This window comes from Carcharodon carcharias, chromosome 12 (genome assembly GCF_017639515.1).
Source record: "Carcharodon carcharias isolate sCarCar2 chromosome 12, sCarCar2.pri, whole genome shotgun sequence".
Classification (NCBI taxonomy): domain Eukaryota; kingdom Metazoa; phylum Chordata; class Chondrichthyes; order Lamniformes; family Lamnidae; genus Carcharodon; species Carcharodon carcharias.
The window spans coordinates 13571662-13588158 of record NC_054478.1 but is presented as its reverse complement, the minus strand read 5'-3'; the positions used below and the strand labels follow the sequence as shown (position 1 = coordinate 13588158).

General features: G+C 44.0%; 1 protein-coding gene across 3 annotated transcripts in view; it reads left to right on the top strand.

Annotated features, from left to right (window-relative positions):
* LOC121284857 (ATP-binding cassette sub-family B member 6, mitochondrial-like) overlaps nt 1-16497 on the top strand; it is a 219282-nt gene that overhangs the window by 63761 nt on the left and 139024 nt on the right. For all 3 annotated transcript variants that reach the window (XR_005944560.1, XM_041200687.1, XM_041200686.1), the window contains exons 5-7: nt 3858-3950; nt 5433-5625; nt 11333-11454. Coding sequence is in view for 2 of the 3 variants with exons in the window: in XM_041200687.1 (XP_041056621.1) it covers nt 3858-3950; nt 5433-5625; nt 11333-11454 (408 nt within the window). In the remaining variant the exon portion in view is untranslated. The remainder of the gene's footprint in view (nt 1-3857; nt 3951-5432; nt 5626-11332; nt 11455-16497) is intronic.

Here is a 16497-nt window from a genome sequence, read left to right as displayed (position 1 = left end):
TAATTTGCAATGGTTCAAACATGGACAAAGGAGCTGACCTCCAAGGTAAGCTGAGAGTGAGTGCCCTTGACATCAAGGCAGCATTTGACTGAGTCTCACATCAAGGAGCCCTAGCAAAACTGTAGTCAATGGGAATCAGGGGGAAAACTCTCCACTGGTTGGAGTCATACCTAGCACAACGGAAGATGGTTTTGGGTTGGAGGTCAATTATCTCAGTTCCAGGACTTCACTGTGGGAGTTCCTCAGGTTAGTGACCTAGGCGCAACCATCTTCAGCTGCTTCATCAATGACCACCTTTCCATCATAAAGTTAGAAGCATGGATGTTCGCTGATGATTACACAATGTTCAGCACCATTCACGACTCCTCAGATACTGAAGCAGTCCATGTCCAAATCAGCCATACCTGTACAATATCCAAGCTTGGGCTAAGAAGTGGCAAGTAACATTTGCGTCACACAAGTGCCAGGCAATGACCATTGCCAACAAGAGAGGATCTAACCATCGTCCCTTGACATTGTGATATTGCCATCACTGAATCCCCCACTATCAACATCTTGGAGGTTACCAATGACCAGAAACTAAACTTGACTAGCCATAAAATCACTGTGGCTGTAAGAGCAGGTCCGAGGCTAGGAATCCTGTGGTGAGTAATTCACCTCCTGACTCCTCAAAGCCTGTCCACCATCTACGATGCACAAGTCAGGAGCGTGAGGAATATTTTCTACTTGCCAATTCCAACAATACTCAAAGCTCAACACCATTCAGGGCTAAGCAAACCCATTTGATTGGCACCCCATCCACAAAGATTCATTCCATCCACCACAGAAGCACAGTATCAGTAGTGTGTACCATCTACAAGATGCACTGCAGAAACTCACCAAGGCTCTTTAGGCAGCACCTTCCAAGCCCATGACTGCTACCATCTAGTAGGACAAGGGCAGAATCACACCACTACCTGGAGGTTCCCCTCCAAATCACTCACCATCCTGACTTGGAAATATATTGTGTTCCTTCACTGTCACTGGGTCAAAATCCCAACAGCGTAGTGGGTGTACCCACACCACGTGGACTGCAGCAGTTCAAAATGGCAGCTCACCATCACCTTCTCAAGGGCAATTAGGGATGGACAGTAAATGTTGCCCCAGCCAGTGAAACCCACATCCCATAAAAATGAATAAAAATTTTACCTGCATCTATTTTTAAAGGACCCACATTACCCTTGTTTACCCTTTTTCTTCCAATATAATAGTAGAATCCTATTTTGTTAGCCTTGATATTCATCAAGTTTCTTTTCATATTTTTTTTTTGCAATTCTTATTGTCTTTTCAAAAAATCTTCCTTTGCTGTTCTTAGTGTCTACCCAGCACCCCCAGGGTCTTCTCTCCATTCCACTTCTGTATGCTCTTTAGTTTTATATTATCTCTCACCTTTGTTGATCATGTCTGCGTTATTTGATAAATAGAGCTCTTGCCCTTTGAGGGTATTAAGCTGAATTATTTTTGACCAAGTACAAATTCTTTTTCTGTAGCTTAGCCCAATAACAGTTCTGACCACTGTCATTCTCTATCTCATCCCGTTTCAGTTAGCCTTACTTAAACCTAGAATCTTAATAACTGTGTTCAGTTTCTCCTTTTCAAACCCAATGTTGAATTCGATCATATTATGACCAATATTATGTTTGTTAACTAAGTTCACTTACTGTTAGATTGTTAACTAAGTCTGGCTGATTGATCATGAATAAATCTGGCCTGACCAGCCCACTTGTTGGTCCGAGAACACACCGTTCCAGAAAGCTATGGCCGGAATTTTCCAGCCCAGTTGGTTTTGGCGTCTTGCTCGGATCGCGAACATCGGAGGAACAGGAGATGCTGTAGCCCTATAGCTATCGGACCCTGGAGGAATACATGCATCGCATGCTGCATGGATTCTCATGGACATGACTTCGCTGCAAAGTTCCCCACGGAAGGTGGGAGGTCTCCATTGATGACTTGGGTCTGCTTCAGAACATCACTGTCTTAGCTATGGGCTGGTGTGTATGATCAACGGTTTGGACGGGGTGGTGGGGCGGGGGGGGGGGCGGTGGGGGGCGGGGTGCAAAAGTGTCGGGGGTGGGAGGTTGTGGAGGTGCCGAGGGGAGAGGAGGGAGTATTGGGGGAGTTGGGTGTAACAGGAGAATGCAGCAAGTGGGGAGGAAGGTGTAGGGAAAGGAGTCCGGGGCAGCGGGGGGTTGTCCAGGTGAATGTGCAAGGGAGGGCTCTGTGGAGTCAATGGCTGCCTCCTAGGGAGCAAACTGAGGGTGGGCTTGGTAGAGGGGAATGGTGAGTATGAGGGGGTCCAGAGTGAGCCGGAAGGGTGGGATGGTGAGGGTGTGATGGTCACTGTAGAAAGGGTAGTGAGGCTGGTTGGTGGGGACTCGGAGGCAAACACGGATCCTGTGGTGGGAAGGAGGAGGTCAACGTAGGTGGGGAAGGGATTCTCGAGAAGGTAGGGAACGTTCACCTGGGCATCCTGGAAAGAAAATGGTTTGGACTGGTAGGTGACGATGGGGAGGTGGAAGGAGATGCCGGAGGGCCCCAACAATGATGGGAAAAGGACATGGGTGATTAGGGGAGGAGAAAGGACAGAGGAGTTTACAATAAATTTGAATATGACCATGTTTTTCAAATTGAAAGTGAGCAGAGCCTCATGTTGGATGGGCACAGGTGTTGCATGGCAGAGATGCAAGTGAGCTCAGATGGACAACTGAAAGAGAACCCTGGCAGGAAGCATTGAAAATTCTCAGGGCAGTGAGATGAGTGTGATGGAGGAAGGTTCCATATGTTTGGGAGAGTGCTTGCATGAGGCTATGAAAGGCCCTGCCCCACACACACACACACACACTTGTCCCTCCCGAATCATTCCTGGTCTGGCTGTGTGCAGCTGAACTGCTAGTGGTGGGGGCAGATGCAGGGAGAGGACTGTAAACAAAGCTGAAAGACAACATTACACATTATTTAGTGAAAGTGAATATGTTATCAGATTATAAAGTGACAAAATGTGTTCACCCATGCAACCACTTGTGATCAGAATTCTGTAACTTTTCTAGGCCTATCACCACTTCTTCTAGGTGCTGCCCTGACATCCACAGCAGAGGTGGAGACAGCCTGTACATCGGTTGGCCCTGTTGCATTTGATGACTGATGCGTGCGTCTCTGGAGAGCGGAGGGCTTGAGGGCCCCATCTTGCTTTGGCTGTCCTCCTGTGGGCCAGCTGCTCCCTCTGTGGTGACAGAGGACAACATTGAGCGGATCACAGGCAAAGGGGACTCAGAGGGAAAGGACAGCCTCTGAGATTCCTGAGTGGATGACCCAGGGGTGTCCAGCTGCTGCTCTTCCCGCCCCACCTTGGGGTGCCCATGGGCCCAAGCCTGACTCCCTGAGTGGAAGGAGCACCTGGAGGAACATCGAGGTGCCCTGTTTCCCCCTCGCGTTGCCACTACAGGAACTCACCCATGGCTACCATGATGACGTGCAGGTCTGCACTAAAACAACTCTGCTTTTGCTGCAAACCCCTTTAATCTCTGAATTATTACATCCCACCATTTCAGTGCTGATATCGGGAGGCTTGGAGACATTAGAACTAAAGCCTCTTATTCTTTCATTCTTAACCAAAGAGCCTCTTCTTTCACCATGTCCTCTCTTATTAATGTTGTAATGATATTTTTAATCAACAAGGCTCTTCCATTTATCTCTTCCATTTTCCTTATCGTAGCCAGCATGTCCTTGAAGGTCAAATGAAGGCATTTCCTGAGCTAAGCACTTCTTTGACCGAACTTGCCACACTAATGTTTGCCCTCTTTTACCTTTTTGACGTATAGTAAATGAGCTGAGTGGAGGAGCCTCCTGGAAGACACTGGCCATGACTGTCTGCATATATGCCCTCCTCAAGTTCCTGCAGGGAGGTGGTGCAGGTAAGAGGTTTATTAAAAGTGGGTATCAAATGTTGTTAGATCAACCAGAATGGTTGGATAGCAGTTATGTAATCCAGTGAACGTAATTTCAATCCCATCACAACAGCTTGTGAATTTGAAGTCAGTGCAAGAAATAAACCTGAAAATAAAAAAGCTGAAATCAGTGCATGTGACCATGAAACTGTCAGCTAGTTGTAAAAACCGACCTGATTCTTTAACGTCCTTAAGGAAGCCAAACAGTTTCCGAACTGCCCTGGTGAGCCACTTGGTTGTGTCAAGCTGCTGACGTTCCGAACAGGCAGGGCTATCTATCCTTCTTGATTGTTCTGAAACGAAGTGTTGAACTAGGTCAGTGAAATGAGCGTTAATTCCTGGGCAAAGATGGAGCAGAAATACGATCGTTCCATTTCTGTTACGGATGCTGGATTCAGATTCCATTTCTATTGTCAGCCTTCCCTCTTCAAATACTGTCGCTCAATTATGCAACTGGTTTGAAAGGATGCCTGTCGTACTCCTGAAATTAACCACGGCTGAACGGTTCTGGATATCATTTTGAGTAAGGAGGTTCCGTGACTGTGATGTCTTCCAGATTTGATCTCTTGTGATGTGGAATTCAGAGTAATCAACCCTCGACTGTAGATAAACAATGCCTGCAGTGAGGCTAAGGAGACGATGCTGTTAAAGAGCTGATTGTTTCCACAATCTCCAGCACGCCCCCAACCCGCCTAAGTGAGGACTGTGATATTCCCACTCCTTCTCTGACCTTAGCGATTAGTTTCTAATTACTAATAAAAGATTTTGGGAAGCGTAGGAAAGGATGGCGGTCTCTGGAAACTTTAAGAAGAATTATTATACTTCTTTACCGCCTTTCACGACCAAATGACATCACAAAGAGCTTTACAGCCAATGAAGTATATTTGGGATATAGTCACTATCCTAATGTAGGAAACGTTCAGCCATTTCCCACAAGCAATCTGTTATAGTGATGTTAGTTAAAGAATAACAGCCCAGGGAGCAGGGAGAAGCTTCAAAATAGTGTCTTGGAGGGCAGTCGGGGTCAATTTGACATCTCATCCAGAAGGCAGCAACTTTGACTGTGCAGCACTCCCTCAGTGCTGCCATGCGTGTGTCAGCTTTGAGTATATGCTCAAGTCCCTGAAATGGAATTTGAACCCATGACCTTTTGACTCGGAGACTTGAGTCAAACCTACTGAGTCACAGATGATACCTAATGTATGAATCTGCTGCTGGATTTGTGGTTGCTGCAGCCATTTACATTTCCTGCATTACAACAGTGACTATACCTCAAACCTATTCCATTAGCTGTAAAGCAATTTGGCATGTTCTTTGGTTGGGAAAGGTGATAAAGAATTGTACTTATGTCTTATTACATTAAACTTCCCGGAAGCTTTAACCCATGTGGTGAGAACACTACCACATGCTTTGCAGGTTTGTGTATGACGATGATTTCTTTTCGTTCAGGTGCATCGGGTTTTGTTAACAACCTGCGCTCCTTCATGTGGATTCGCGTCCAGCAATATACCAACCGACAGGTACAGATCGATCTCTTTGCTCATCTCCACTGCCTTTCACTTCGCTGGCACCTGGGCAGGAAGACTGGGGAAGTTCTACGCAGTGTGGACCGTGGCACTAGCAGCATCAACTCCTTGCTGAGGTACTTGGGATAATGAGAGGAACGTTTTTTATCACCCTTAGTGGGTTTGACGTGCCTGATTTAATTTATCCTTGTGTATAATTACAATCTCTCCTACAATTATTACTATGACGTTCCTTAGCCTAGTCTGACATTCCAGCACAGTAAAGAAAGAAAGGGTGCATCTTGTACAACCTCCGAATGTTCCAAGGCACTTTACAGTCAATTTGTTGTAATATAGGAAACAGGCAGTCATTTTACGCACAGCAAGCTCCCAGAAATAGCAATGTGATAATGACCAAATGATCTGTTGTTAAGTGTTAGTTGAGGGCGTTATTGAGTCATAGAGGTCTACAGCACCAAAAAAGGCCCTTTGGCCTATTGAGTCTGCACCGGTCAAACGAGTACCTAACTATTCTAATCACATTTTCCAGCACTATACCCATAGCTTTCTATGCCCTGGCATCGCAAGTGCATATCCAAATACTACTTAAATGTTATGAGGGTTTCTGCCTCTACCACCCTTTCAGGCAGTGAGTTCCAGATTCCCACCACCCTCTGGGTGAAAAAATTCTTCCTCACATCCCCTCTAAACCTCCTGCCCCTTACATGGTGTTACAGGATGTTACAATCCCAGCTGATACTACTGGACCAGTCAGATCCCCGGGTGGAACCCGGCTTGATAGATCCTAACTTTCTTTGTTTAGAAACGTGGAGAGCGGCTACTGAACAGAGTCACAGGAGTCAGCTGCTGAACTTTTAACAAAAGAATAAAACATATTTAAACAAGAAAAGAGGAACCATATTACAATACTCCTTTATCCACAACTGTACCTTTACAGATGTATACAGATTCTTAAGGATAACAAAAGTTACAAAAGCTGTATTGTACTCTAATGTTCATGGTAAGTACACAGCCCATGTAACCCACTGGGCGAGCTGTGGTCAGACACACCACACTCTAAATCCAAGTGACAGATGCCACCCCAAACAGATTTCTCATCAACTTGCTTCAGACCTGTGTCACACTGTGAGCCAACCGGTCTCACTCCATTTTTCACGTGAGAGTTTCCAATCTCCACTGCCGAAGAACTTGCTTTGGAATCTTCTCCCAAGCAACGCTTTCTATCGGACACCTTCTGCAAGGATCCATCTCCAGGGTTTCGATCTTGCCTTCCAATGTTCCTCTTCACCGAATCGCCATGTGCGTTCAAGTTTCGTCTTCCATGCACACTCTCTCAGATACTCAGCCAACAGAACTCCATTGCTTCACATTCCCACAATAAGGAGTCACCAACATTTGGTTGTCTCCTCAGATCTTCTGCCTTTTTGCAAGCCCACCTTACCTTGATTCTGCTCCCCGCAGATTTCTGTCTTCAGTTTGAAGCCTCTTCCTGTGCTCCGTACTTTAATTTACAGTGAACAGACCCTTGGACAGATTCCTGTTCTTTTCCCATGACTTGACTGCCTTCCTGGGATTTCTTCTGTCCCTTTCCCCGGTTTCTGGGACTTTCTGTTTTTCTGGGAAATCTGCTCTCTGCAGTTTCTGTTCTTGTGTCCAGTTTCTTCTGTGCCTCTCTGTGTAATGGTGTTTTACTTCTGATTTGTCTGACCCTCTTTTCGCACTGTTTCTCTTCTGGGGTCGCCTTTCCTTTTCTGTGCAGGCGCAGGGTTAGCTTTAACTTTTAAAAATGACCTGAAGATGAGAATATGCCCAGACACTGCTGAGGCCTCCTGGGACTTGTAGTTCCCAGGCTCTCAGACCAGATCTCCATTTTTAAAGGTAAATTTTTCTTCCCCTGGGATCCGTGACAAGGGATAAATATTGGGCAGGACACAGAGAAGAACTCCCTTGCTTTTGTTTGAACTAGTGCCATGGGATCGTGCATTTCTACTTGAGAAGGAAGGCAGGGCATTGGCTTAATGTCTCATCCAAAAGACAGCTCCTCCAAAAGTGCAGCAGTCCCTCAATACTGTACCGTCAGCCTGGATTATGTGCTCAAAGCTTAGGAGTTTGGCTTGTATCCACAGTTTTTACTCTGAGGCATGTATGCGACCACTGAATCAAGGCTGGCACTATATTGAGGAGTGCCATGAAGTCTGTGCTGCCATCCTTTGCTTGAAGCTTAAGCTTAGAATAATTACAGCACGAAAGGAGGCCTTTCAGCCTGTTGTGTTCATATTGGCTCTCTGCAGAGCATTTAGCTAGTCCCATTCCCTCACCCTTACCTTGTAACTTACAGTTTTTCTCCAGGTGCTTATCCAAATCTTTTTGAAAGCCACAATTGAATCTGCCTCCACCACACTCTCAAGCAATGCATTCCAGATCCTAACAACTCGCTATGCAAAAAAAATCTTTTCCTCAAGGCACCTTTGGTTTAATCTTTACTAATCACCTTAAATAGGTATACCCTGCTTCTTGACTTTTCCACCTACAATTTATTTTTATCTACCCTGTCTGGACTCCTCATGATTTTGAACGCCTCTAGCAAATTTCCGCTCAACCTTTTCCAGGGAGAACAACCCCAACTTAGGCAATTTATCCATGTAACCAATGTCCCTAACCTCTGGCACCATCTTGTAAAACTTTACTCTACCCTCCCTAAAGCCTTCACACCTCTCCTAAAGTGCAGTGCCCAGAATTGGACTCGATACTCCAGTTGAGGCCAAACCAGTGTTTTATAAAGATTTGTCACTGTTTATAAAGCCCAGGATCCTGTTCAATCGCTTTCTCAACCAGCCCTGCTACCTTTAACAATGTGTGCACATATACCCCAGGTCTCTCTGTTCCTGCGCCCCCTTCAGAATTGTACACTTCAATTTTGTTATGATCCTCCTAGAGTCCGGATTAACTTTTAAAAAGAAATTTGAGCTTCCAGGTTAACAGCTGAAAGAATAACAAGTCTAGATTTCACATTTTAAAACTTTTTCTGTAACATATAACTAAAAGCACCATTGCCTTCAAAAGAAAATAATGTTTAGTCAACTTATACTTTAACTGGCAGAGAGAAACGTTCCCCTTTTACACTTGCCACACATCTCACACTCCATGGAATTACAGTCCTCAGAGCAAACAGTTCACAGTTGCTCTCAGCTTTCAATGGGATTCCGTAACCCCATTTCGTCGAGTAGTAACTTTGACTGACTATTCCCAGGTGCTTTCCTCAGTTTTTGGAGAATGTCTTAAATGCACCACCAGCAGTAAAGCCTGTTCTGATGATCCTTCTCCCTGGCCACATGCTAGAACAAATCCCCCAGAATCAGTAGAAAGCCGCAGGATGTGTTTTTTCAACACAGACCATCTACTTCCTGCATCTGGCTGTGATGGCTCATAAAGTGCAACAGCCTTTTCTCTCTGTTGACCGTACAAAACCTCTGCTGTCTGTCTGTGATATTCATTGATTTGTAGGGAAGGCTGTAACCTGATCTTAAAAATGGCTTCCTCTTCCCCATGGCAACATGAAACACATTAACCTTGTATCTAGATAGAAATGCTAACTAGTTATTCTTGACCCCAGCTCCCTTTCATCTTGGAAGTAAATGGACACCTTACAGCGCAACCATTCATACCCGATACCAACAACATCATTCTGGGACTTTGGGAGACTCATTGGAAACCCAGAGATTGTTGCCATTGTCTCCAAGCATAAATACCTGGGACCTTCTCCTCAGTTAAACAATCTTAATCCTTTTTTTGATCTCTAATAATTGGACTACCCAGACTTACTGTCAGGCAGACTGCAGAACAGGTCACATGACTCCTTCATTTACCCTAAATTTAAAGCTGCAGCCCCAAAATATAATAATCTTATAAACCTCATAATTATAACAGTTAATATTGCCTCTCCTCATTCGTCCTACCAAAGCATATTAGTTCCCACTTCTCTGCATTAAATCCCATCTGCCACATGGCTGCTCATTTCAACAGCCTGTCTACGTCCTCTTAAAATCTATCACTACCCTCCTCACATTTCATAATGCTTAAGTTTTGTGTTAGCTGCAAATTTTGAAATTGTGCCCTGCATATCCAAGTCCTAGGTCATTAATATAGATCAGAAAAAAAGAGAGATCCTAGTACCGTCCACAGGGGAACACCACTGTATGCCTTCTTCCAGTCCAAAAAACACTTTTCATCACTCCATTTCCTGGAATTTGTTTGTATCCATGCTGCCACCGTCCCTTTCATTCCATGTGCTTCAACTTTGCTGCCAAACATATTGTATGGCATGTTATCAAATAGCTTTTGGAAGTCCGTGTAGACTATCAACCGCAGTTTCCTAACCAGCATCCCTCCCACAACCAAAGCCACTAAAAGTAGGTTAACTAGTCATTTACTTCATTGCTGTTATTGAGGTCTTGCTTTGTGAAAATGACTGCTTTTTCCCACCTAACAGTCACAGAATGGCATAATCTACTACATGTGATCTACTTTTTAAAAGTTCCGGGAGGCGTAATAAGGCACGAGCAGGTTAGCAGGCGACAGGCACAGTGTGACAGGCGCATTTTAATGCGGATAATTGAGAGTTTGGCTTGGGAGATGGAAATTTAAAATGAGAATATGCACTGAATGACAAGATACTGAAGGCTGTCGATAATCAGAGAGACTTGGGGCTTTGAATGCTTAATTTTCTGAAAGTGAGAGTGCAGTTAGATAAAGCCACCGAAAAAAAAGCCAGTAATATTTTAGGTTTTATAAATTCCAGAGGTAACGATGAATTCATACAAGAGACTGATTGTTGATGTCTTCATATCTTCACACTTTATCCTAGAAGAATAGTGTGAAGTAGTAGAAGAATTGGCAGTTAATTACCAGTCTGACAGGCCACGGCATGAACATTCCTTCCAATGTCCATAAACATCTTTATTCCAGCCGATGTTGGGGTGTGAGTGGGTGTTAATGCTTTATGGTGGGGGGAGGGTTATGGGTTTCCGCAACCTGTACAGTGTAGCTGAGAGCACCGACATACACTGGATGCAAGTAGGCCAAACCAGAACTCAGAACTGAGATTGGGGCTCTACCACTCCGCCAAAGGCTTAAATCAAAACAAGAGTTAATCCACAGTTCACGTTGTGCACAGTTTTTGGTGCCCTATTAGAGAAAGGATATTCAAGCTATTGAGAGTGTACAGCATAGATTCATCAGGATGATTCCACTGCAGCTTTTAGCAGGCTAAGGAAAGATTTCAGATACATTTTGTAAATTATGAAGAGTTTAAACACAGCTCCAATCTTATATATTTGTGGTCAGGGTATCACCTGTAAAGGCTTGTCTTCCCACTCCAGATCGTTCACAAATGGTGTTCACCAAGGATCTATCTTTTATCCCTTCCCATTTCTCATCTACATGCTGCCCTTCAGCAGCACCATCTGAAAACACAGTAACCTAGTTAACTCCTAAATGCTCCCTGTATTGGCCTAAGAAGCCACTCAGTTGTATTCGAGAAGATGGCTCACCACCACCTTCTGGAGGGTAATTAGGGACAGGGAATTAATTCTGGTCTTGCTGGCAATGCCCGCATTCTATGAAGGAATTTTTAAAAAAATCTGCACTGCTTTGTCTAATAAACCATCATACTTCATACTTGTGATTAGGAAAACAGCACAGGTTCAATAAAATGGCCCCTCAAATTTTTAGAAGCAGTAAGAAAGTCTGTTTTCAAAAACTTAAAGTTTATGCATTGTAATTGTCTTCATTCCGTGATAAATAAACTTTAACTTTATTTTCCAGCTACATTGTTTTCAGCATCTCCCCAACAATTGCTGATATCATCATCGGCATCGTCTACTTCACCACAAACTTCAATGCTTGGTTTGGTCTCATTGTCTTTGTTTGCATGGTGCTGTACTTAAGTAAGTATCCTGACCAACAAGTGAATTCCTCCTTTTATACTCCCTAAATTGTTGTTGATTTACTGCTTAGAGTAAGAAGCTTCACATTCTTTAAAATGAAGCCTGAGTGTGGCTAAATAGTTAACAATGCCTTTCCCAATGAAGGCCAGTTGCTGCAGCTAAAAACCTACAATTGTCGATGTGACTAAGTGAGACCGTGAGGGCACCTGCTGTAAGAAACAGAACATATTAGATTTACACAGGAGAATCTCCCCTTCGTCATTAGCATTTCCAGAATTTTTTGTTTTTATCTCTGATTTCCAGCTCCACGGTGTTTTGCATTTGTATTTAAAGTTGAGAGGAGATCTGATAGAGGTATTCAATTATGAGTGGACTGGGCAGAATGCATAGGGAGAAACTGTTTCCATTGCTGGAAGGATTGAGATCAAGAGGGCCCAGATTTAAGGTATCTGGCAAAAAGAAGCCTTAGTGACATGAGGAAAAACGTTATCATGCAGCAAGTGGTTAGGATCTAGAATGCACTGTCTGAGAGTGTGGTGAAGACATGTTCAATCGCGGCATTCAGGAGGGAATTAAATTATCTGAAAAGGAAGAATGTACAGAGCTGTGGGGAGAAGGTGGGGCTGTAGTACCAGGTGAATTACTCATTCAGAGAGCCAACAGAGACAGGAAAGGCTGAATGGCCTTTCTCTGCTGGAACAATTCTGTGATTCTGTTTGGAGTTGAGGCACCTTGTTGCTAATTCATGTTCTTTATGTAAGCCCAACACATACTGTACCTGCCCTGGGAGTGTTTGATTCCAGACAGTGTAAAGGGAGCTTTACTCTGTATATTACCCTGTGCTCTACCTGCCCTGGGGGTGTTTGATGGGTTAGTATAGATACTAAAAGAAGATCACTGCCATTTTTAAGAGTTTGTAGATGGTAAGACAGTTCTCGTTAAAGCCCATGTGATGCTGATTTGATCTGTGCTGCTGACAAACTGTTGAACACAATGGAATCTCTGGCTTTTAAAGTGGTCTCGTCTTACATCACTCAGTCACTCCTCGGAGCGGAAAAAATGCTTTCTGCTGATAATTAAATCCTGTGTTCTTGGTAGAGAGTCTGCTCAGATGAAGCGCAAAGTGTAACCTCGAGGGCTTTTCCATGTAATAGAACATCACTTCCTTTGTTAGAAAGGCCGGCTATTTGTCTTTAATGTCTGAGATGCAGGAAACATGAAAGAAAACCATTTCACCTCTTAATGACAAAAGAGCCGAAAGCAGAGAATGTGTCTTGTTCCCGACTGTAGGTAATTGAGGGGGCTGTGCTGGGCCACACTTTGCAGTGTTTGTAATGTCTGATATCAAAGGGCTGGTTGTCAGGAGAAACATTGCAAAGGCAATAAGCTGACACTTTCATACATCGTTCATAGTAGCAAATGAGAACTGAATGAGTGCATTAATCGGCTTTTCTTTGCCCCAGAAACATAGGAATTGCTAGACAAGAAAAGACTGAGATCCATTTATTTTTGCCTTCTGGTAGTCGCAGGGCACAGTGATAATGGGAGTTGGTCGCAGTCAGCTAAAGTTATGCAAAGAATTGCTGTGTTATGCGAAGCACACGTCCTTGGTGGGTTTCTAAAGGTGCTTTGTATCATGATACCTTTAACCGTCACTGTGTATCTCACACTATTAACACCAATAGCTTGTGTTTATAAAGCACCTTCAACATAGTGAAAAGCCCCAAGGTGCTTCACAGGGGTATTATCAAACAAAATTTGACACCGAGTTGCATAAGGGCTGATCACCAAAATCATAGCCAAGAAGGTAGTTTTTAAGTGTCTTAAAGTAGGAAAAAAGAGGGAGAGAGTTTTGAGGGAATTCCAAAGCTTAGGGCCTCGGTGGCTGACAGCACAGCTGCTAATGATCAAACGATGGAAATAGGGGATGCAAAGTGGCCAGAATTGGAGAAGTTCAGATATAGGAAATAGGAGCAGGAGTAGACTGTTCAGCCCCTCGAGCCTGCTCTGCCATTCAACTAGATCATGGATGATCTTCCACCTCAAAGCCATTTTCCCGCACCATCCCCATATTGCTTGATACCTTTTAATGACCAGAAATCTAGTGATCTCTGTCTTGAATATACTCAGTGACTGAGCCTCCATAGCCCTCTGGTGTAGAGAATTCCAAAGATTCACTACCCTCTGAAGAAATTTCTCCTCATTTCAGTCCTAAATAGCCTACCTTTTATTCTGAGACTCTGTTCCCTGGTTCGAGACCCCCTAGCCAGGGGAAACATCCTTTCTGTATCTACCCTGTTGAGCCCTGTAAGAATTTTGTATGCTTCAATGAGATCACTTCTCATTCTTCTAAACTCCAGAGAATACGAGCCCAGGCTCCTCAGCCTCTCTTTATACGAGAGTCTGGTGAATTTTTGTTGCATTCCCTGTATAGCAAGTATTTGCCTTCTTGGATAAGGCAACCAAAACTCTACACAATACTCCAGTTGTGGTCTCATGAAGGCTCTATACAATTGCAGCAAGACATCTTTACTCATATACTCAAATCCTCTTCCAGTGTAGGCCAGCATACCAGTTTTCCTTCCGAATTGTTTGCTGAATCTGCATGTTAGTTTTCAGTGACTCATGAGCAAGGACATCTAGGTCCCTTTGGACATCAACACTTCCCAATCTCTCCTCATTTAAGAAATACTCTGCATTTCTGTTTTCCCTACCAAAGTGGATAACTTCACATTCTTCCACATTAGTTTTGTATCATCAGCAAACTTGGAAATATTACATTTGGTCCCCATGTCCAAATCATTGATGTAGATTGTGATACCTGGGACTGAAGCACTGATCCTTGCAGTACTCTACTAGCCAGAGCCTGCCAACCTGAGAATGACCCGTTTATTCCTACTCAGTTAACCAAAGTTAACCAATCCTCAGGTGATGTCAGTATATTATCCCTAATCCCATGTGTTCTAATTTTGTTTACTAACCTCTTGCATGGGACCTTATCTGAAAATCCAAATACACCACATCTATTGGTTCTCTCTTGTCTATTTTACTAGTTACATCCTCAAAAAACTCTAACTGGTTTGTCAATTTCCCTTTCATAAATCATGTTGTCTCTGCACACTCTTACCATTATTTTCTAAGTGTCTAGTTATCACATCCTTTGTAATAGGTTCTAGCATTTTTCCTGTTACTGATGTCACGCTAATAGGTCTGTAGTTCCACATTTTTATCTCTTCCCTCCTTGCTTAAACAGTGGGATTAATTTGCTACCTTCCAATCTTCATGAACCATTCTAGAACCTGTAGAATTTTGGATGATGACCACCAATGCTTCCCTATCTCTACAGCCTTCTTGGAGGGTTGTAGGGTTGGAGGAAATTACAGAGAAAGGGAGGGTAAAGGTCTAGACAGATTTGAAAACAAGGATGAGAATTTTAAAATTGGCTCTCGGTTAAGCAACACCCAGATGGATCAGCAAGCACAGGGATGATGGGTGAATGGACTAGGTGCAAATTACAGCACAGGCAACAGGGTTTTGGCTGACCTCCAGTTTAAGGAGGGTAGAAAGTGGGAGGCCGCCAGGTGTGTGCAGGAATAATCAAGTCTAGACGTAACGAAAGTATGGGTGGGCTTTTTAACAGTAGATGAGCTGAAGAGGCAATATTGCGGAGGTGGAAATGGGCAGTCTTAGTGATGGCACAGATATGTGATTGGAAGCTCATCTCCAGGTATAACCCTAAGATTATAAATGGTCTGTTTCAGCTTCAGACAGTTGCCACAGAGGGGGATTGAGTCAGTAGCTAAGGAACTAAGTTTGTGGCAAATGTGACCTCCATTTCTGTAGCATTGCCCATTTTCACCCCTGAAGACATCTTTACTCCTATACTCAAATCCTCTTCCAGTGTAGGCCAGCATACCAATTTGCTTTCCGAATTGTTTGCTGAATCTGCATGTTAATTTTCAGTGACTCATGAACAAGGGCATCCAGGTCCCTTTGGACACCAACTTTCTACCTGCAGTAGAAACCTTCTTAAAGTGCTTTTGTTGCTTTTAAACCCAACTACTCCAGTATCCTCCTGGCCAGCATTGCATCCCCAATTAACTTCAACTCATTCAAAACTCTGCTGCCTGATGCTATCCTAAGGATGTACATCTCATCTACCCTTGATAATTTACATTTGCTCCCAACAGCTACAATTTAAAATTATTGTCCTTAAATGCTTTCATGGAGTACCTCAGGGTAGTGGCCTAGGCCCAACCATCTTCAGCTGTTTCATCAGTGGCCCTCCTTCCATCAGAAGGTCAGAAGTGGGATGTTCGCTGATGATTGCACAATGTTCAGCACCATTTGCGGTGACTCAGATACTTAAGCAGTCCATGTCCAAATGCAACAAGACCTGGACAATATCCAGGCTTGGGCTGACAAGTGGCAAGTAACTTTCATGCCACCCAAGCGGCAGGCAATGACCATCTCCAACAAGAGAGAATCTAACCATCATTCCTTGACATTCAATGGCGTTACCATCACTGAATCCCCCACTATCAACATCCTGGGGGTTACCATTGACCATAAACAGAACTGGACTAGCCATATAAATACTGTGGCTACAAGAGCAGGTCAGAGGCTCGGAATCCTGCTGCGAGCAACTCACCTCCTGACTCCCCAAAGCCTGTCCACCATCTACAAGGCATAAGTCAGGAGTGTGATGGAATACTCTCCATTTGCCTGGATGAGTGCAGCTCCAACAACACTCAAGAAGCTTGACACCATCCAGGACAAAGCTTGATTGGCACCCCATCCACAAACATTCACTCCCTTCACCATCAACGCACAGTGGCAGCAGTGTGTACCATCTACATGGTGCACTGCAGAAACTCACCAAGGCTTCTGAGGCAGCACCTTCCAAACCCACGACCACTACCATCTAGAAGGACAAGGGCAGCAGATAGATGGGTACACGACCTGGAAGTTCCCTTCCAAACCACTCACGATCCTGACTTGGAAATATATCGTCGTTCCTTCACTGTCGCTGGGTCAAAATCC